At 41.0% G+C, this 22,495-nt stretch overlaps 1 protein-coding gene across 2 annotated transcripts in view; it reads left to right on the forward strand.

Annotated features, from left to right (window-relative positions):
* ZNF496 (zinc finger protein 496) overlaps positions 1–22,495 on the forward strand; it is a 47,041-nt gene that overhangs the window by 12,656 nt on the left and 11,890 nt on the right. For both annotated transcript variants that reach the window (XM_037823319.1, XM_037823320.1), the window contains exons 7-8: positions 20,665–20,797; positions 21,667–21,774. In XM_037823319.1, the coding sequence (XP_037679247.1) occupies positions 20,665–20,797; positions 21,667–21,774 (241 nt within the window). The remainder of the gene's footprint in view (positions 1–20,664; positions 20,798–21,666; positions 21,775–22,495) is intronic.

A 22,495-nucleotide genomic window follows, 5' to 3' on the forward strand; every position in this document is an offset into this window, starting at 1 on the left:
GCTCCTGCATCTTCACAGTGACAGGAGCATCCCTCCCTCCACCAGCCTCGACTTCGGGGCCTTTGGCTCCCCCCGATGCTCCACAGTTGTTGTGCACTCAACTTCATTCCCATTTCCAGATCTGGATGCGTTCCCAGAAGGGGGTGCTTGGGTCAAAGGGAACAAATGACCAATCTCTCTATACAGGTCCCTCAGATTTTCCTTCAGGAAAGCACCACACTCTGTGGTGCCATTGAGAATACCAGGTTCTTTCTGCTGCTTCTGCACATGAAGACACCATCCTTCATCCACTTCAGTTTTTCTCCTGCAAGCCCCCGTAAGGAGATTTGGTGGCTGTGTGAGGCCCCTGCCTTCCACTCTGGGAAACTTGACTGGAGAGGACAGGCTTCCCCCGTGTTGATGTCTTCCTGCAGTGCAGACTCACTCAGGAATGGCTGACATGCAGAATCCTGGCCCCACTCCAGAGCAGTCGAATCGGAATGTGCATTTTCAGCAAGATGCCCAAGTGATTCACTTGTAAATCCAAGTTTGAGAAGCCCTGCTTTCTAGATGACTGGCTCCAAACCCTGCTTCAATTTCAGAATTCAGTTGTTTAATTATTTAGTTAGTTAATTAAAAGTTCTTTTAATTGGGAGTTAGTTTCAAACTTTGAAAAAATTGCAAGAGCGTAAAGAACTACCTAATATGTATCATTTCCAGTCCCGCATTTTCTCCCCCGCTGCCCCCCATAGTTTTTTGTAAATTCTAAACTTTTTATTTTGAAATACTTCCAAACTTACAGGACAGTTACAGAAGTAATCCAAAGCCCTGCAGAAACAACATGCCCCATCACCCCAGATACCAGCTCCACCAGTGTTAGCATTTTCCCACATTTGCCATATCATTCTTTCTATCCATTAATCAGTTCCTCCCTCTATTTATTAGTCCTAAATCTATAACAATCTTGTTTGCTTTGATATTTGGTATTTAACATATATTTTGAGAACTAAAATTAAATACGAAATATAAAGCAAAAAAAGAGGGGTAAATTTGGGGGAGTTGTGTATATCTGAGCTAGAAAATAGGAAAGAATTGACGAGAAAGAGGTTTTGGGGGGAAACAACATAAGGAAGTGAAGGCATGTCCTGCAGGGATCTGGGAGAAGAATCTTTTGTGCCTGGGAGCAGAAGAAATACTGAATTCTAAGTGAGTGAGGCAGTTTTTTTTTTTCAAACATATGGGAGAGTTACAAAAATAATACAAACCCCTAACCCCAGATATCCAGCTCCACGAATCTTACCATTTTGCCACATGTCCTTTATCATTCTGTGTCCTTACCTGTCCATCAATCCTCTTTCCCAACAACTGAGTGTAGACTCTATGATGCATCATGTTCCTTAAATACTTGTTGCCTTTTACATTTCCCAGGAACAAGGATATTCCGTTATATGGCCATCTTTAATGTAGTTATCAAGTTGAAGAAATTTAACATTGATAGGAATCTCACAATCTATATTTACAGTTTTTTCATATGTCCCAATAATGTCCCTTTGAGCCTTTTCTTCTCTCTTGCTAGATCCCATCCAGGGTCACACATTGCCTTTAATTATCATTGTCTCTTGTTACTCTTGCTTTTTTTTTTAAGTTTTTTTAATAAAATTCAGTTTTATTGAGATATATTCACATACCATACAATCATCCGTGATGTGCAATCAGCTGTTCACAGTGTCATCATATAGTTGTGTGTTCATCACCCCCAGTCTGTTTTTGAACATTCTCCTTACACCATGAAGAATAAAAATAAGAATAAAAAACAAAAGCAAAAAAAGGACACCCAGATCACCCCCCATCCCACCCTATTTTTCATTTAGTTTTTGTCCTCATTTTTCTACTCCTCCATCCATACACTAGATAAAGGGAGTATGATCCACAAGGTTTTCACAATCACACTGTCACCCCTTGTACTATACATTGTTATACAATCGTCTTCAAGAATCAAGGCTACTGGGTTGGAGTTTGGTAGTATTTACTTCTAGCTATTCAGTACATTAAAACCTAAAAAGTGTTATCTATATAGTGCGTAAGAATGTCCACCAGAGTGACCTCTTGACTCCATTTGAAATCTGTCAGCCACTGAAGCTTTATTTCGTTTCATTTCACATCCCCCTTTTGGTCAAGATGTTCTCAATCCCATGAGCTAGGTCCAGATTCATCCCTGGGAGTCATATCCTGCTTTGCCAGGGGGATTTACACTCCTGGGAGTCAGTTCCCACATAGGGGGGAGGGCAGCGAGGTCACCCGCCAAGGTGACCTAGTTAGAGAGAGAGGCCACATCTGAGCAACAAAGAGGCACTCGGGGAGACTCTTAGGCACAATTATAAGCAGGTTAGGCTCTCCTTTGCAGTAACATCTTGCTTTTTTTTAATTGTGGAAACGTATAGACAACATAAACCTTCCCATCTCAACCACTCCCAAACACACCACGATATTGTGGTGCTGTTACCAACTTATATTACTAAAACTTCTCATGTCCCCAAACAGAAACTCTACAGCCATTATGCATTTTATGCCCATTCCTTCTGCCCACTACTTTGCAAAAGTTGTACTCTAATTCCTGTCTCAGTGAGCTTGCATTTTCTCTGATATTTTCTTTGCAGTTAGCATTCTAAATCACATCAGTCAGAATGAAGGCAGTCTCATTTGCTTTGATACCAACTTAACTTCAGTAGCGTACACAAACTATGTCCTGCACCACTCCGTTGCCCCACCTTATGGAGTTCTCGTTACAAATTACATGTCTATGTGTTATAGGTCCTAACCCACTGTTTTGTCATTACATTTTACGCATTCGCCTTTTAGATCCTGTAGGACATAAAAAGTGGAGTTGCAAACTAAAGATTTAATAGCACTGAGTATTTATATTTACCTGTGCCTTTTCCCTCACTGGAAATCTCTATTTCTTCATGTGGCTTTGATCCACTGTCTATTGTTCTTTTATTTCAACCTGCAGAACTCTTTAGCATTTCTTGTAGGGCCACTTTAGTGGTGACAAACCCCCTCAGCGTTTGTTTAGCTGGGGGTGTCTTAATTTCTTCCTCCTTTTGGATGACAGGTTTGCTGGATATAAAATTCTTGGTTGGCAGTTTTTTTTGCTGTTAGCGCTTTATATATGTCATCTCACTGTCTCCTAACTTGCACGGGGTGTGTGAAAAATGGACACTTAACCTTATTGAGGATGCCTTGTAGGGACATGTTGCTTTTCTCTTGTGGCTTTCAGAATCCCCTATCTTTGACGTTTGCAAGTTTGATTTTAATATGCCTTAGCTATGGGTCTATTTGGGTTTAACCTGTTTGGAGTTTCTTAAAGAATCTTGGATGTGCATATTTGTTCATGTCTTAAAATTTGGGAATTTTGAGCCATTATTTCCTTGAATGCCCCTTTCTCTCCTCTCCTTCTGGGACTACCATGCATATATTGGTACATTTGACAGTGTCCCACAGGCTCCTCAGGCTCTGTTCACTATTCTTCATTCTTTCTTCCTTCCACTTCTCAGACAATGATTTCAGTTGTGTTATCTTCAAGTTCCTAGATTCTTTTTTCTGCCAGCTGCAATCTCCAGGGAATCTTCTAGGGAATTTTTAATTTCTGTTACTGCAGTCTTCCGCTCTGTTTGGTTCCTCTTCATAATTTCCATTGCTCTATTAACATTCTCATTGTATTCGTCTATTGTTTCCCTGATTTCCTTTATTTCTTTGTCTGGTATATTGCAAGTCTGGTTCTCCTCATTAGTGGTATCTAATGCTGTAATTTTCTCCTTTGCCTGGGCCATTAATTCCTGTTTCTTTGTATGTTTTGTAATCTTTTGTTGAAACCTGGACATTTTGATACTTTAATGTGTTATTCCTGGAATTTAGACTCTGAGGGCTCTGTTCTTTAAGCTTGTATCTGGCCGGTGTTATAGCCAAGTTTTCCATGAATGCCAGGAGCTAATGAAAAGAAGGAAGAAAGGAGACCACCTTTCTCAGTCTGCAGATTGACCTGCCTAAGAGCTCTCCATACAATGAGTTTAGAGAGCAGCTCTGGGTTAACGGCCTCGCTAATCCTTTCTGCACAGTTGTCTGGCCTTGGGCATGCATATGTGGCTGTAGGAATTCCCCCATTTATGGTAGATACAGATGTCCTATGTTCCCTGGGAAACAGTTTCCTTGTGGCCCTGGGCAGCCACTTGACTGCTCTCCCAGCGCCTTCTGTAATAGGGCTAGCTGAGCTACCTTTCTACACACAGGGCACATTTTCAATCAGCAAGTCCCTCGGGTCACCACCCGACAGAGTGGGCCAGATGGGTGCTCCACGATGTACACAGGTTACTCTGCTCCCTACAGAGTCTGGGACCAGGGATCCAAAGCATGAGGGAAGGGGCAAGCCAGGGCACCACAAGGTCCCACTGGTTTGTTTCTTTTATTTAAAAATTCAGTTTTATTGAGATATATTCACATACCACCCAGTCATCCACATTATACAGTCAGTTGTTCACTGTACCATAATATAGTTGTGCATTCATCACCACAATCAATTTTTGAACCTTTTCCTTACTCTAACAGGAATAAAAATAAGAACAAAAATAAAAGTAAAAAAGAACACCTAAAACATTCCATCCCCCCATCTCACCATTACTCATTTAGTTTTTGTCCCCATTTTTCTACTCATCTGTCCATACAGTGGACAAAGGGAGTGTGAGCCACAAGGTTTGCTACAATCACATGATCACACCATACAAGCTGTATACTTATATACTCATCTTCAAGAAACAAGGCTATTGGGTTGCAGTTCAACAGTTTCAGGTATTTCCTTCTAGCTATTCCAATACACTAAAAACTAAAAAGGGATATCTGTATAATGCAGAAGAATAACCTCCAGAATGACCTCTCAGTTCCATTTGAAATCTCTCAGCCATAGAAACTTTATTTCGTTTCATCTCTCTTCCCCCTTTTGGTCAAGATTTTCTCAATCCCATGATGCCAGGTCCAGGCTCATCCCCAGGAGTCATGTCCCACATTGCCAGGGAGATTTACACCCCTGGGAGTCAGGTCCTACATAGGGGGGAGGGCAGTGAGTTTATCTGCAGACTTGACTCAGAGAGAGAGAGGGCCACATCTGAGCAACAGCGATGTTCTCTAGGGGAGACTCTTAGGCACAATTATATGTAGGCTTATCCTCTTCTTTGCAATAACAAGCTTCATAAAGGTAAGCCCCAAGATCGAGGTCTCAGAGACTCTTAGGCACAATTATATGTAGGCTTATCCTCTTCTTTGCAATAACAAGCTTCATAAAGGTAAGCCCCAAGATCGAGGTCTCAGCATTCTAAATTGGTAGTCCTCAATGCTTGTGAGAATATCAGTAATTCCCCAGGGGGAAGTTTAATATTTTTACATTTTTCTCCAGGCCCTCAGGGGAGCCCTGCAAATACATTTTTATTCTCTGCCCAAATTACTTTGGGATGTATTGGGATTTCACACTAACCTGTACAAATCAACCATATCTCACTTCCTATTCTAAGTTCCATGTAATTATGGTGTTTGAATAAACTGACCTTACAAGTTAAATTATATAGTATGCTATAGAAAATATAGATTGTGCACCAAATAAACATCTCTTCCTTTGGTCTTACACAGAAGTTGCAGTTAGTATCGTCCTTTACCCTTTGGCCTGATTGCCTTAGTTCTAACCAAGTCCATTTCATTCATATCTCTAATTGAAGTCTGATCTCTTTTTCAGCTTCTTTAACATTTGCTCTATGGGGTAATGCTGACATTCATAGCTGCTGAACTCTAGTTCTGAGTTTCAGGAGTCACAGATACCCAAAGTTCCAGGGACTGACCAGGTTATACACAAAGAGCTCAGCATCTCAGAGTTTAGAGATAACCATTACAACTTAGAAATAGATGTGCCTGCTGTAAGAGCTTACAATCTAGGGACTGTTATGATAAGCCTTCTCCTGATAACCTATGCTCTCAGATTCAGTTCTCAGAGTTTGCATATTATAGTTAGTCCATATCAGTGAGGTGTTATAATATTTGTCTTTTCATTTCTGGAGTTTTTCATTCAAAATGCTGTCTTCGAGATCCATTCAGCTTGTTGCATGCCTCACAACTTCATTCCTTCTTGCAGCTTCACAATATTGCATTGTTTGCATACTCCACAGTTCACCATTATGTTCATCAGTCGATGGACCCTTAGGTCACCTCCATCTGTTGCGAATCATAAATACTGCCTCCATAAACACCAGTGTGCAATGTCCATTCATGTCCCTGCTCTCAGTTCTTTCAAGTATATACCCAATAACAGGGTTGTAGAACCATATGGCAACCCCATAGTTAGCATCCTGTGGAACCACCACACTGCCCTCCAGATGAGCTGCACCATTCTACTTCCTTACCAACAGGGAATAGTTACTTCCCTCTCTCCAAATTTTCACCAGCACTTGTATCCCTCTGTTTATTTTTCCCCTGCAGTTTAATATTCACATACCGTAGTCATCCATAGTGTACAGTCAATTGTTCACAGTACCATCATAGAGTTGTGCATTCATCACCACAGTCAGCACTTGAACATACTCATTACTCAAAAAAATTTTTTGCAAAGAACAATAAAAAGTATAAAATACAATGAAAAGGTCATACAACAACAACACCAATAACCCCTTCCACTCCCTTATATCCCCTTCTTATAGACATTTAGCTTTGGTGTATTGTCATTGTTAACCTTTAATGGGTACATATTGCAATGTTACTGTTGACCATAGACTCCAATTTGCTTTGATTATATTTTTTCCCAAATTTCTTCCCATTCACAACACCTTGCAAGGTTGACATTCATTTGTTCTCCCTCATTTAAAAACATTCTTATATTTGTACATTAGTCACCGTCATTGACCACTCTAGGTTTCACTAAGTTATACAGTCCCAGTCTTTATCGTCTGTCTTTCCTTCTGGTGTCATACATTCCCCTAGCCCACCTTTTTCAACTGTACTCACACTCATCCTCGTTCATCGTGCTTACAATATTGTGCTGCCATCACACAGTACTGTGCTATCCATTTCTGGATCTACACAGTCAATCCTGTTGAACATTCTATACTACTTCAGCATCAAATGCCCGATCTCTACCCTCTTTCTATGTCCCGATAACATGTTTCCTCAGTTTTAACTCTCAGAGTTTACTCATTAGTAATAGTTCCTATTAGTAAGAACATATAGTATTTGTCCTTTTGTTTCTGGCTAACTTTGCTCAACATAATGTCCTCAAAGTTCATCCATGTTATTATGTATCCTGTGACTTTGTTTTGTCTTACAAATGCGTAATATTCCACTGTATGCACGTACCACAGTTTGTTTATCCACTCGTCTGTGGATGGACATTTGGGCTGTTTCCATCTCTTGGCAGTTGTGAATAATGCCACTGTAAACATTGTTCTGCAAATGTCCATTCATGTCCTTGCCTTCGGTTCCTCTGAATGTATACCAAGTGATGGAATAGCTGGATCACATGGCGATTCTGTTCTTAGCTTCCTGAGGTTCTCCACGTTGCCTTGCAGAGTGGTTGCACCATTCTACGTTGCCACCAGCACAACAGTGAATGTGTGCCTCATTCTCCACATCTTCTCCAGCACTTGTAATGTTCTGTTCTTTTTGATAATGGCCATTCTGGTAGGTGTGAGATGATATCTCATTGTGGTTTTGATTTCTGTTTCCCTGATAGCCAGTGAAGTTGGGCATCTTTTCATGTTTTTGAGCCATTTGTATTTCCTCTTCAGAAAAGTGTCTGTCCATGTCTTTCACCCATTTTTTAAAAATTCAGTTTTATTGAGATATATTCACATACCATACAGTCATCCATGGTGTACAGTCAACTGTTTACAGTACCATCATATGGTTGTGCATTCATCACCCCAATCTATTTTTTGAACGTTTTCCTTATACCAGAAAAAGTAAAAATAAGAATAAAAAATAAAAATAAAAAAGAACACCCAAATCATCCCACCCCCACTCTATTTTTCATTTAGTTTTTGTCCCCAGTTTTTTACTCATCCATCCATACACTGGATAAGGGGAGTGTGATCCACAAGGCTTTCACAATTACACTGTCACCCCTTGTAAGCTACACTGTTTAAACAATCGTCTTCAAGAGTCAAGGCTACTGGGTTGCAGTTTGATAGTTTCAGGTATTTACTTCTAGTTATTCCAATACATTAAAACCTAAAAAGGGTTATCTGTATAGTACATAAGAATGTCCACTAGAGTGACCTCTCAACTCCATTTGAAATCTCTCAGCCACTGACACTTTATTCTGTTTCATTTCGCATCCCCCTTTTGTTCAAGAAGATGTTCTCAATCCCACGATGTTGGGTCCAGATTCATCCTCAGGAGTCATGTCCTGTGTTGCCAGGGAGATTTACACCCCTGGGAGTCAGGTCTCACTTAGAGGGGAGGGCAGTGAGTTCACCTGCCAAGTTGGCTTAGCTAGAGAGAGAGGGCTACATCTGAGCAGCAAAGAGGTACTCAGGGGGAGACTCTTAGGCACAATTATAAGTGGGTTTAGCCTCTCCTTTGCAGTAACATGCTCCATAAGGGCAAGGGCTTGGTATACCAAACTGCCAGTCCTCAGTGTTTGTGAGAACATCAGCAGCAATCCAGGTGAGGAAGTCCAACACTTCTGCCTTTTCCCCCAGCTCCTCAGGCAGGTCTCTGCATATATATTGTTATTCTCTGCCCAAATTACTTTGGGATGTGTTGCTATTTCACACTAACCTCTGCAGACCTACCAGGTCTCACTTCCTATTCAAAGTTCCAGAATTAATGGTATTTGAACAAACTGTATGAGTTAAATTTTTTAGGAAATATAGATCCTGCACCAAATAATCATTTGTTCCCTTGGTCTCACATGGAAGTTGAAGTTTTAAAACGCAGTTAGTATTGTCCTTTACCCTTTGGCCCAATTTGCTCTAGTCCTAACCAGATCTGTTCCATTGATATCTCTAACTGAAGTCTGGGCTCTTTTTCAGCTTTTTTTTTAAAACCGTTGCTGTGTGCACTAATGGTGACATTCATATCTGCCGATCTCTAACTCTGAGTTTCAGGTGTCACACAGATACCCAGTGTTCCAGAGACCAATCAGGTTATACACAAAGGGATCAGCCTTTCAAGAGTTTGGAGATAACCATTACACTAAGGAATAGATGTGACTGCTGTACGAGCTTACAATCTAGGGACCATTACAATAAGTGTTCCTCTGATAAGCTGTGCACTAAGGTTCAATTCTGAGTTTACACATTGTAGTTAGTCCATATTGGTGAGGCATTATAGTGTTTGCCTTTGTTTCTGGTGTATTTCACTCAAAATGCTGTCTACAGGATCCATTCACCTCCTAACTGACAGTAAATACATACATCCTTCTCTCCAGGTTTTCTCCAGCACTTTTATCCCTGTTTATATTTTTCCACACAATTTTTTAGAGCTGCATTCACATACCATATAATTATCCACAATGTACCATCAGTTGTTCATGGTATCATTGTACATTTATCACCAGTCATCACTTCAACGTATTGATTACTATGGAAAAAAAGGTTTTTTTTAAGGAGTAATAAAAAAATAATAAAAAGAAAATAAAGATGTCTTACAATACAATATAATATTAGGGTCAGACAACAACACTAGCAAGAATCCCATATCCCTCCCTTATATCCCCCTCTCATACACATTTAGCTTTGGTATATTGCCTTTGTTACATTTAATGGAAGCATATTACAATATTACTTTTGACCTTGGACCCCAGTTTGCTTTGATTATATTTTCCCCCAATACCATCCACTTTCCAACACTGCATGGTTGACATTTGTTTGTTCTCCCACATGCAAGAGCAGTTTTATATTTGTACATTTAGTCTCAATCATTGACCACTCAAGTTTTTGCTAAGTTAAACAGTCCCAGTCTTTATCTTCTGTCTTTACCTCTGGTGTCATTCATGCCCTGAGCCACCTCTTTCAGCTTTACTCATGGACATCTTTGTTCGGTATAGATACAATATTATTCTACCATCACACAGTATTATGCTGTCTATTTCTGGGTCTATACAATCAATCCTGCTGAACATTCTGTAGTCTTTCAGCAGCAAATGCACTATCTCTACCCTCTTTCTATCTCCTGGTCGCCTGTGTTGTCAGCTTTTAACTCCCAAAGTTTGTTCATTAATATCTGTTCATATTAGTGAGACCATACAGAATCTGTCCTTTTGTTTCTGGCTAACTTCACTCAACATAATGTCCTCAAGGTTCATCCACATTATTACATGATCCATGTCTTTGTTCTGTCTTACAGCTGCATAATATTCCATCGTGTATATACCACAGTTTGTTTATCCACTCGTCCTTTGATGGACATTTGGGCTGTTTCCATCTCTTGGCAATTGTGAATAATGCTGCAATAAACATTGGTTTACAAATGTCTGTTTGTGTCTTAAGTTTCAGTTCCTCTGAGTATATACCCAGCAATGGAATAGCTGGGTCATATGGCAAATCTATATTTAGCTTCCTGAGGAACCTCCATACTGTCTTCCAGAGTGGTTGCACCATTCTACATTCCCACCAACAGTGAATAAGTGTGCCTGTTTCTCCACATCCTCTCCAGCACTTGTCATTTTCTGTTTTTTGGATAATGGCTATTCTGGTAGGTGTGAGATGATATCTTACTGTGGTTTTGATTTGCATTTCCCTAATAGCCAGTGAAGGTGAGCATTTTTTCATATGTTTTTGAGACATTGGTATTTCCTCTTCAGAAAAGTGTCTGTCCATGTCCTTTGCCCATTTTTGGATTGTTTGTCTTTCTGTTGTTGAGTTGTAAGATCCCTTTATATATTCAGGATATTAAACCCTTATCTGATATGTGGTTTCCAAACATCATCTCCCATTGCGTAGGCTGCCTTTTTACTTTTCTGACAAAGTCCTTTGATGTACAAAAGTGTTTAATTTTGAGGAGATCCCATTTGTCTGTCTGTTCTTTGGTTGCTTGCTCTTTGGGTGTAAAGTCTAGGAAACCACCTCCTATCACAAGATCTTTAAGAAATTTCCCTACGTTTTCTTCTAAGAGTCTTATGTCTTATGGTCTTAGCGCTAATGTTCAGGTCTTTGATCCATTTCAAGTTAATTTTTGTATAAGGTATTAGATAGGAGTCCTCTTTCATTCTTTCGGAAATGGATATCCAGTTCTCCAAACACCATTTATTGAACAGGCTGCTCTTTCCCAGTTGCTTCGGCTTCACTGCCTTATCAAAGATCAGTTGTCCATAGATGTGAGGGTCTACTTCTGAACACTCAGTTCGATTCCATTGGTCAGTATCTCTGTCCTTATGCCAGTACCATGCTGTTTTGAGCACTGTAGCTTTGTAATATGCTTCAAAGTCAGGTAGTGTGAGACCTCCCACTTCTTTCCTCTTTCTCAAGATATTTTTGGCTATTCGGGGCACCTTGCCCTTCCAAATAAATTTGGTTATTGGTTTTTCTATTTCTGCAAAGAAGGTGTTGGGATTTTAATTGGTATTGCATTTAATCTAGAAATCAATTTAGGTAGGATTGACAGCTGTAGTCTTCCAAGCTACAAACACAGTGTGTTCTTCCATTTTTTACATCCTGTTCATTTCTTCTAGCAGTTTCTTGTAGTTTCTCTGTATAGGTCTTTTGTGGCCTTGGTTAAGTTTATTCCTAAATACTTGATCCTTTTGGTTGCTATTGTAGATGGATTTTTTTCTTGCTTTCCTCCTCCTGTTGCTCATTAGTTGTGTGTAAGGACACTACAGATTTTTGTGTGTTGACCTTGTTGCCTGCCACGTTGCTGTATTCACTGAGTAGCTCTCGTAGCTTTGCTGTGGAATTATCTGGATTTCCTACATATAGTATCATGCCACCGGCAAACAGTGAAAGTTTTGCTTCTTCTTCTCCAATTTGGATGCCTTTTATTTCTTTGTCTTGCCGGATTGCCCTGGCTAGCACTTCCAGCACAATGTTGAATAACAGTGGTGACAGCGGGCATCCTTGTCTTGTTCCTGATCTTAGAGGGAAGGCTTTCAGTCTCTCACCATTGAGTACTATGCTGGCTGTGGGTTTTTCATATATTATCTTTATCATATTAGGAAAGATCCCTTCTATTCCTATCCAATCCTACCAGTTTTAAGTAGCCTTTTTCTTACACTCATCCTGTTGCTACAGTCCTTTACCGGTTTTCTCGAGATTTGAGAAAGATGTTTCTCCCGTTCTTGCTGATGGTTCAACGCTTCTGTGGGGAGACAAACTCTGAAATGACTCCGTCTGCCATCTTGAATGGGGCAAGAGCCTCCCCACATCCCTCCCCCACCCCACCCCCGAATATTCAGAAAGTTAAATATAGACATTCATGGCCATTTTGTGCTTCATTCTTGCCAGGAGGGGTGTGTTTCCTAAAATAAGGGCATCATCTTACGAAACCACAGCACAGTTTTCAGTTCTGGAAATTGAACATGGAAACAATCAGTATACAAGGTCATGCTTTGTGTTTTGTTGCTGTGCCTCTTTGACAGCCCCTCTTAGGACTCTCGTTGCTTGCCGTGACAATTACAGTTCTGAGGAGTGCAGGCCAGTAGGTGTCTAGACCCTCTCTCCAGCAAAGTTTGATTCCTGGTGAGATTCAGCCTGTGGCTTTTGGCGTAGTGCTACAGCAGTGTCCTGTCCTCCATGCATGCCCCAGTTTTCATTGTTCTAGTTTTGATCAGTTGGGCAAGAATTATGGTGATTTTTAACATGCCAATTTTATGTATAATCATTCAGTAGTTTATTTTTTTTAGTTACCATTATTTTAAAATCTTCCCCAAAATGGTGATTGAAAGTCGTATCTAGCATTCACTTTTTTAAATTTGTTTTTTGAGCTGTAATGTGTATCCAATACAATATACCCATTTTAATTGTAAAGATTGGAGTTTTTGGCAAATATATATATACCTGTATAACCATCTCCCAATAAAGACACAGAGCATTTCCATCATCCAGAAATTCGTTTATGTCCCTTTGCAGTAAAGCCGCGGCCCCAGCCATTCACTGATCTCATTTTATCACTGTACAGTAGGGTTTTTATTTCTCCAGGATTTCATAAAAATGAAATCATACAGTGTGTGGTCTTTTGTGCTGGGCTCCTTGTATTCAGCTCAGTGTTTTGAGCTTCATTCATGTGTGTATCAGTTGTTTGTTCACTTTTTTGCTGAGTAGTGTTCCACTGTACACATCTATCACAATCTGTTTATCCATTCATCTCTTTTTTTAAAAAGCTGTTTCATTGAGATATATTCATACTATGTTCACCTTTTGATGAGCATTTGGTTCACTTCTGGTTTGGGCTGTTGTGAATGAAATGTCTGTGGACATTCGTGTACCAGTTGTGCTGTGCACATATGTTTTCACTTCTTTGGGTGATTACCTTGAAGTGAAATTGCTGGGTCCTAGGACAAATATATGATGGATTATATGAGAAATTATTAACTTTCCCATAGTGGCTGTACCACTGGACACATCACCATCAGAGTGAGGGCTCCAGCTGTTCGTATCTTCGCCAAGTTGGTATTGCTGTTCTTTTTAATTTGCATCATTGTGTGTTTAATTTGTATTTCCCTTTTGACTGATAAAGCCAGGCAACTTCTCCTGTACTTACGGAATGCAGATTTTCTGTCGTGAAGTGTCCAAATCTTTTCCCCGTTTCTTGACTAGGTTGCTTTTCTCTTTTTATTGGGTTCTAAGAAGTTTTTATTTGTGTTACTTTTCAATCATTCAGGATATAAGTCCTTTTGTAGATATATACATGTATGTACAAACATATACATATATATAGAACATTTTCTGCCTGTCTGTTGCTGGCCTTTTCATAGTATTAGTCAGTGTCTTTTGAAGATTATATGTCTTTACTTTTGATGAAGTCCAGTTTATCAGGTTTTGTTCTTTGACTATTAATGCTTTTTGTGCCCTAAAAAATCTACCTACTCCAAGGCCACAAATATTTTCTTCTGTGTTTATATGTTTGAGACTTTTATAGCTGAAGGCTTTATATTTAGGTATATGTTTCATTTGGGGTTAATTTTTTTGTATAGTATGAGGTGTGAGGGTCAATTTTTTTCATGTTAAAATTTAGTTGCTTCAGCAGCAGTCATTGAAAAAGACTTTTCTTTCCCCATAGACTTGTCTTGGTGCCCTTGTTGAAAATCCATATATGCTTGGACATCTAGCTCTTTGTCCATTGATGTTTTGATACTTTATCCCGATACCACACTGTCTGGATTACTGTAACTTTATAGTGAGTTTTCTCATCGGATAGTGAGTCTCCCAACCTGGTTTTAGTTTTCAGAATGCTTTTGACCATTCTAAATGCTTTGCATGTCTGTATAAATTTTAGAGTCAACTGATCAATTTCTACTCAAAAGTCATTTGGAATTTTTGTCTGTGTATCAGTTTGAGGAGAATTGATAGCCATATGGAGTCTTCCAATCTACAGACATTTAAAATCTTTTCATTTATTTGCTTCTTCAGTTTACAGCTCTTGCACGCATTTTGTAAAATTTTTTCTTAAATGTTTCATATTTTCTGAGGCTATTATGAATGATATGGCTTTTTTATATTTCATTTTCCAATTGTTTCTTGGTAGTATATAGAAATACGACTGACTTTTATATATTGACCTTATTTCCAGCAACCATTACTAGATTTATTCATTAGTCATAGTAGCTTCTCTGACTATTCCAGAGATTATTTTACAATTGGGTCATGGGGATTTGGGGAGCTAGGTAGGTGTTTAAAGTATTTTTGACATGACAGTTTTATGTGTAATGACCAGATGATTGTCAATGAAATTTCATTCCCTTTCTTTTTGAATCTTAGCTATTTATTGATGTTTACCTTTTTTCTTAGCCCCCTTTATTTTAAATTTGGATAGATGGCTTTTCTAATTGTGTTATTGGGGCTAATATGTTTTAAGTACCCTGCGTCTCTCATAAATGGTGTACAATTTACCCCCAATTTTATTCATGCTATTTTCTTATTATATTTATAATTTTTATGTGAAGACCCTATCAATCTTTTCTTCATACAGTTTCTTTCTCTATTTTTATTTTTTGTAAGACATTTTTTCAGTACTAAGGTTTTCATTTTTATATTAGTTAAAATATGATAAGAACCTAGGTTATTTTTTTTTGCTAAATAATCAATAAACTATATCAGGCACATTGAAAAAGTTCTGATTTCTTTTTCCTTTTTTTATAATGCAATTTTATTGAGATACGTTCACACACTGTACAATCCATCCAAAGTGTAAAATCAGTGGCTCACAGTATCTTCACATAGTTTTGCATTCATCAGCACAATCAATTTTAGAACATTTTCATTACTTTAAAAAAAAAAAAAAAAGAAAACCCAAGACATCCCATGCCCCATATCCCCCCCATTATTGACCCATAGTATCAGTGTGGTATATTTGTTACTGTTGTTGAAAGAGTATTAAAATACTACTGGTATCTATAGTCCATAGTTTTCAATAGGTATTGTTCTGGTTTGCTGGAACTACCATTATGCAAAATACCAGAAATGGATTGGCTTTTATAAAGGTGGTTTATTAGGTTGCAAATTTACAGTCCCAAGGCCATAAAAATGTCCAAACTAAGGCATCAACAAGAGGACACCTTCAGTGAAGAAAGGCCGATGACATCCGGAACATCTCTGTCAGCTGGGAAGGCACGTGGCTGGCATCTGCTGGTCCTTCACTCCCAAACTCTGGGTTTTACCTCTTAGCTTAGCATCTCCAAACGTCCTTCTGTCTGCATCTCTAATCATCTCCTAAGGGTCTGTGTGGGCTCTTAGCTTCTCTCCTAAATACTTCAGTAAACTAATCAAGATCCGCCCTGAATGCATGGGGCCACACCTCCATGGAAATAATCAAATCAAACGTATCAACCACAGATGGGCAAGTCAAATCACCATGGAAACACTCAATCAAAAGTTTCCACCTTAACCAAAAGAGTAGTAAATCTGCCCCCACAAGATTACATTAAGAACACGGCTTTTTGTGGGAGACATAATAGATTCAAACCAGCACATTCCACCCCCTGGACCCCAAAAAGACATGTTCTTTCCATATGCAAAATACATTCATTCCATCACAATATCACAAAAGCTTAAATCATTTCAGTAGCAATAGGTAAGTACAAGATCTTATCAAAATCAGTTACAGGCGTGGTGGGTCCTAAGGCAAAATTTCCCTCTGGCTGTGCCCTGTGGAACTCAGAACAAATTATCTGCTTCCAGTATAAAAAGGAGGGACATTCATAGGATAAATGTTCCCATTTCCATAGGGAAAAATTGGCAGGAAAACAGGGTTCAGGGGACCAGAAGAGTTCCTAAAACCCACAGGGCAAACTCCATTAGATTTCAAAGTCGGAGAGTCATTTATACAATGATGTTTTATCCTTAAGGCTTTTTTGTGGGGGTCATAATATATCCAAACCAGCACAGGTACATTCTTTCTCATATACTCCTCTATTATTAACTCCTCATAATAGTGTCATACATTTGTTCTAGTTCACGAGAGAACTTTTTTGTATCTGTACTGTTAATTCCAGTCATCATCCACCCCAAGATTCACTGTGTTACACATTTCCATGTTTTAGCGTCCACTTTTCCTTCTGGTGACGTACTTTATTCTAAAACCAAACTGTGCTGAGTTTGAAGGTCTCTTTTCAAAATTATTACCATTCTAATTTGTTAACCACTTTCACGCAGTTCATCCTGTACCACTAATTTTATTGATTCTTTATTACCACCACGAGGTGACTTAAACACACTTAGAAATTTTTACTTTATTTTAAAACTGAAATAGTGTTATCCTTTCTGTGATATGTATCCACAATTTAAAGATACATGTCAGTTAAAAAAAAAAAAAAAAAAGGAAAAGCCATCCATCATAATACAGAAAACTTTAAATAAAATGTATGTGCGTCTCAAAGACAGAATCTTACTGGCTAATAAACTCATGCACAGATGTTCTTCAGAGCACAGGGTTACAATGCCTGGAATTGCCAGACACCCGCACCATTGCCAGAAGAAACGGTTGACAGTTCCAGCATCGGCAAAGGTGCCTGGACTCAGGAGTGCTGCTGTGTTACCACTGGGAGAGCACTCGGGGTTACCGCACTTACAACAACTGTGTGGAGCTGCGAGCCCCCTCGCTTCTACACAGATACCTTGGAAACGCTCCTGCACATGGACATGGGAGACAGCGAGGAAGTTCATTGAACTGTTGCTCATCATAGCAAATACTGGAGACAACCTAAACACTGTCAGGAAAGGCATGAAGAGAATCAGTTGTACTCTGACATATGCACTAGTTTAAGTAAATGAACTTGATCTACACACATTGACGTGAATAAGTCTCACCCATGATGGCGAGTGGTAAGGCAAGTTAAGCATACAAAATAGTGCGATACTGTTCATGGCTCTATATGGATGTAACGGGAATTTAAAAAGCATGCATTAAATAATAAATATCAAGTCCAGAATGCTGCTCCCTCTAGGGAGGGGTAGAAAAACCTCGGAGGATACAGTGGCCACGTCTGAGACATGTCATGTCCTTTCAAAGAAAATCTGAAGAAAAAATCGTTACGTGTTAACTTTTTCAAAAACTTACACTGGTATTTGTTTCTATTTTTAATAATGAAATGAAAATGTTACAAGTTGCAGTTGCATTTTCCTATACTAGAAGAGAAACCTTGCACAGCTCACTGCCCGGGAATGGGTGGAGCAGTGCAAGCCTGAGGGTCTGTCCCATACGTGGAAGATGCTTCGGTGTGCCACGGATGGACATCTGGGTTTCCAGTTTGTTTGCACTTATGAAGAGCACTGTGTTCTGCATCCTTCTACGTGTATGTCTGTGTCCATTTCTGGTTATATTCTTAGAACAGTTTCCTAAAAATAGAAGTGCTGGATACTAAAAGGATACTGGGTATGCTTTAGTTACTGTCTGGAAATGCACGTTCCTCACGATTGTATATGAGAGTTTGTGTTCCTACATCCTCCACGACCCAGGGATCCTCATACTTTTCATCTGTTCTTACCAGATGGGCCCATATTTAAAAAAAAAAATAATTATAAACATTTGGAAAGTTGTTGAATTTCACCTTTATTCCTGATTATTGTTATTTAAAGACACAATTTATGTTTAACAAGATTTCTCCGGACTCTTTAGAAACTTCTAACCCAGCATTTCCTTGTCCTGACTGCTCGTCACAGTTACCTATAGAACTCGTCGTATTTTTTGCTTGAAAAGAAGGCATTAGTTGATATTAATGAGCCAGCACTAAATTTTTTGGACCAGATAAGTGTCTGTTGTGTTGGATGATGTGTGAGTGTGCAGCGTGGGGATCAGTGGTTGAAACCGTCCGGTGTGTTTTGGATGTTTACCAGCTTCCCTGGCCTCTACCGCTGGAGGTTACCAGCTCCCACCACCAGTCGCGACAACGAGAAATGTCTCCAAACATTGTTAAATCACCCCTGATGGTGAACCAATGTGCGAAAGGTATCATGGTGATGTAGGAGAACGACTTGGTCTTAGCAGACACATGCAGAAGTATCTGGGGGTAAAATATCATGATGTCAGCAACTTCTAAATTCTCCAGGGTGAACAAATAAACACACCCATCCACAAATACACGTGAGAGAGAGGGAAAATATGACAGAATGACAGAGTGCGAAGGTGGTGAATCTAGTTGAAGAGCGTATACATGTTCATTGTATTAATCTTTCCGTTTTTCCAGATTTATTTCTAAAAATTAAAAAGTGTGTATGTGGTGGGGTCGGGGTGGGGGGATTTCCAGAGAAGATCCATCGCAAACTCTCCTTCCCAAGCCTGTCCGCAAGGCAAACATGTGACAGTAACTGGGTTCTTCCAGAGACTCCTGCAGGTACAAGGAAACATGTTTAAAAGCAGCCCTTTTTATTTATTTATTTTTTTCCACAGAGAGGAGAGTGAATATATGATATACAAAGCCCTACAGGTTGCTTTTTTTTTTCCAAATGACAGTATATTTTGGAGTCCTTTCAGAATAAATATACAAAGGACTTGATTTTTATCATTGCCTGGTATTAAATGGAGGTGCATCCTCATTTTTTTAATTAAAATTCATTTTTGATACATCACCATAGTTCAAGATTCAAAATGTCCAACAAAGGCCTCCCTGCCTCTCGTAGCCTCAGTCCTTTGCTCCCCTCCTGTCATCAGCATTACCAATGTCAGATGCCCTGTTTTTTGTATATACACAGTGGCATGCGAGACCCACTTCCGCCTGGGTGTTTTCCATTTCACAGCACACCTTGGAGACAACTTATTTTCAGTACAGAGTCTTGTTCTTGTTTCCAGTGACTGCATAATCCTCCTTTATAGGTTGTCCTATGGTTTATTTCATCACTCTGTGTTGCTGGGCGTAGAGGATGCTTTCAATCCTTTATTCTCATCCGTGTTGCAATGGAAGTCTTGTGCAGACTCATGTTGCATGTTTGCAAAGTGAATTCCAGAGAGAGGACCTCTGGATCCAAGTGGTGCACATTGCTAGCTTTGGCAGCTGTTGCTCCGTTGCCCACCCAGGGAGTTGTGTGGTGGTGCAGCCTCCCTGGCACTGGGAGACAGCCTGCTTGCCACATCCTTGACCACCCAGTGGGGCAGCCTCCCTTTGGACTCTGCCAAGTCAGTATCTGTGCCGGTTTGAATGTATTATGTCCCCCAAATACCATTATCTGTGATGTAATCTTGTGTGGGCAGACCTATCAGTGTTAATTAGATTGTAATTCTTTGAGTGTTTCCATGGAGATGAGCCCCACCCAACTGTGGGTGATGACTGGTTAGATATTTCCATGGAGGCGTGGCCCCATGCATTGAGGGTGGCCCTTGATCAGTGGAGCCATATAAATGGGCTGACAAACAGAAGGAACTCAGTGCAGCTGAGAGTGACCTTTTGAAGAGGAGCTGCAGCCAAGAGGGACACTTTGAAGAAAGCACAGGAGCTACAGATGAGAGACAGTTTGAAGACAGCCATTGAAAGCAGACTCTTGCTCTGGAGAAGCTGAGAGGGGACAAATATCCAAGTGCAACTAAGAGTGACATTTTTGAGGAACTGCAGCCTAAAGAGGAATGTCCTGGGAGAAAGCCATTTTGAAACCAGAACTTTGGAGCAGGCACCAGCCACGTGCCTTCCAGCTAACAGAGGTTTTCTGGACACCATTGGCCATCCTCCAGTGAAGGTACCCGATTGCTGATGTGTTACCTTGGACACTTTATGGCCTTAAGAATGTAACTGTGTGGCCAAATAAACCCCCTTTTATAAAAGCCAATCCATCTCTGGTGTTTTGCATTCTGGCAGCATTAGCAAACTAGAACAGTATCTCAGGCTTGGACTGGTCTAGTGGGAGTTTAGAAGGCTTGGTCCTGAGGTAGAGCTATCTTCTTTCTCCTCATCCCACATGTATGTGGTGCTTGGGGCTCTGCCTTCAGCCCCAAGCTGCCAAACCCCCCCATCCCTGATGTGGCATCCTCTGCTAGCCTGTCACTGCCCTGCCATGTCCTGTTCTCCTGTTTCAGAACCGGGTTTCTCCATTCAAGGACATGATCTTCTGTTTCTCAGAAGAGGACTGGTCTCTTCTCGACCCAGCCCAGACTGGCTTCTATGGAGAGTTCATCATAGGGGAAGACTGTGGGGTCTCACTGCCTTCGAGTAAGAGCTAAGTCCCCTCACCTAAGACATGGAACTGAGGGGTCTCTTTCCTTCCCAGTAAGAGCTAACTTCCCTCACCCAAGACTGTGTAATGAGGGGTCTCTCTCCTTCCCAGAAATAGCTAACTCCCTTCACCCAAGACATGGAACTGAGGGGTCTCCTTCCTAGTAAGAGCGAACTCCCCTCACCTGTGACATGGAACTTAGGGGTCTCTCTCCTTCCCAGTAAGAGTTAAATCCTCCTCACAGAAGATAAGGGAAGTGGGGGGTCTCCCTCCCTCAAGTAAGAGCTAACCCGCTCCCCAAAATTCACAGAAACAGTAAGAGTTGCCTTATCTTCCCCTAAGACCAGGGAACTGGGGTTTCTCACTCCCTCCAACTCATAGTTACATCCCTGTCCCCCTCACCTGAGATCAGGGACCTGGGGTCCACATTCACCTATTGCTGTTGACCCCTCACCCTGCTGGGAGGTTTTCTGCACCCAGGGCCTCCATGGGCCCTTTGTGGTTTGACTGTAGCCTCCCTTCTTGCCACGCTTAGATCGGGCCTACCCGGCTATTTTGCACCAAGTCTAAAATACTTTCAGTGCATCCATTTTTCTTTTGTCCCCCTTATCCCATAATATCTTTGCGTTTCCCTAGGCCTGAGAAAGACACCTCACTTTCACCTTTCTCTCTCTAGTGCATGTCTTCCCCTGTCCCCTCCCTGCCTCGCTCCAGACCTTTTCAGGCCTCTGCAGCCCCACATGGCTCCTGTCTTTGCTGGTGCCCATTGTGGACCTGATGGGAAGTTACCGTCCCTAGATATGGGTGTTTTGGCTGTAGGGGAAGATCACTGATTAATGTGCCTCCTTCCCTTTTCTGTGAGCAGATGATTCAGCTGCCCAGCCAGATCTCTCCCAGAGAGAGGAGAATGAGCCACGGGTTCCAGAGCTGCAGGACCTCCAAGGGAAAGAAACCCCCCACGTCTCCTACATGGGTGAGTAGTGATTCCAGAACCCGGCAGGTGAGGGGTGACAGCAGCTGCTGGCTGGAGGTGAGCCCACTCGCTGTGTGCTCTCTGCAGACCCCTCTGCACAGAGGCTTGCTCGCCTCCCAGACTCTCTCTCTAGCTGATGTCTTGCCTTGTTCCTGATTCCTGGCAGAACCAACATCGGGTCTTAATATTGCCAGAGGTGGGGATTTTATTCCCCTAGCTGGGGCTAGATGAGAATAGGAATATCCTTCCCACCTGCAGTTACGTAGCACCTGTGTTACATTGTGCTGCGTGGCATCTGTGAGTGCAGTGCTGGGTCCCTCCTTGACTAAGAACAAGTACCGTTCAGCCCTTCTAGGGGAGGAAGTGCCCCCTTCAGCTGGGCACTGAGTGCAGCACCTCCAAGTGCCTTGCCTTCTTTCTTCCCCCACCCTCTAAACCAGAGCTCTCACCCTCCTTACCTGAGGTTGCGTGACCCCAGAGCTGTATTTTCAACCACGGTGCCATCATGCCTTGAAACGTCCACTCCTTCGGGGATCCGTCGGCACACTGGCACCTCCTTCCCTTTTTAGGACCTAAAACTGACATGGAGCAGACCATGATGCCATCTTAAATAGCCGCCTGTGACAGCAGCAGGGATGTCAGCCTGCAGTTTGGCTCAGGAGCTCCAGCTTCTCTGCTCCTGAAGGCTGTCCACAGGCTGTGCTCGTCAAGCATCTGCTGG

This window comes from Choloepus didactylus (assembly GCF_015220235.1).
Source record: "Choloepus didactylus isolate mChoDid1 chromosome 11 unlocalized genomic scaffold, mChoDid1.pri SUPER_11_unloc2, whole genome shotgun sequence".
Taxonomy (NCBI): domain Eukaryota; kingdom Metazoa; phylum Chordata; class Mammalia; order Pilosa; family Megalonychidae; genus Choloepus; species Choloepus didactylus.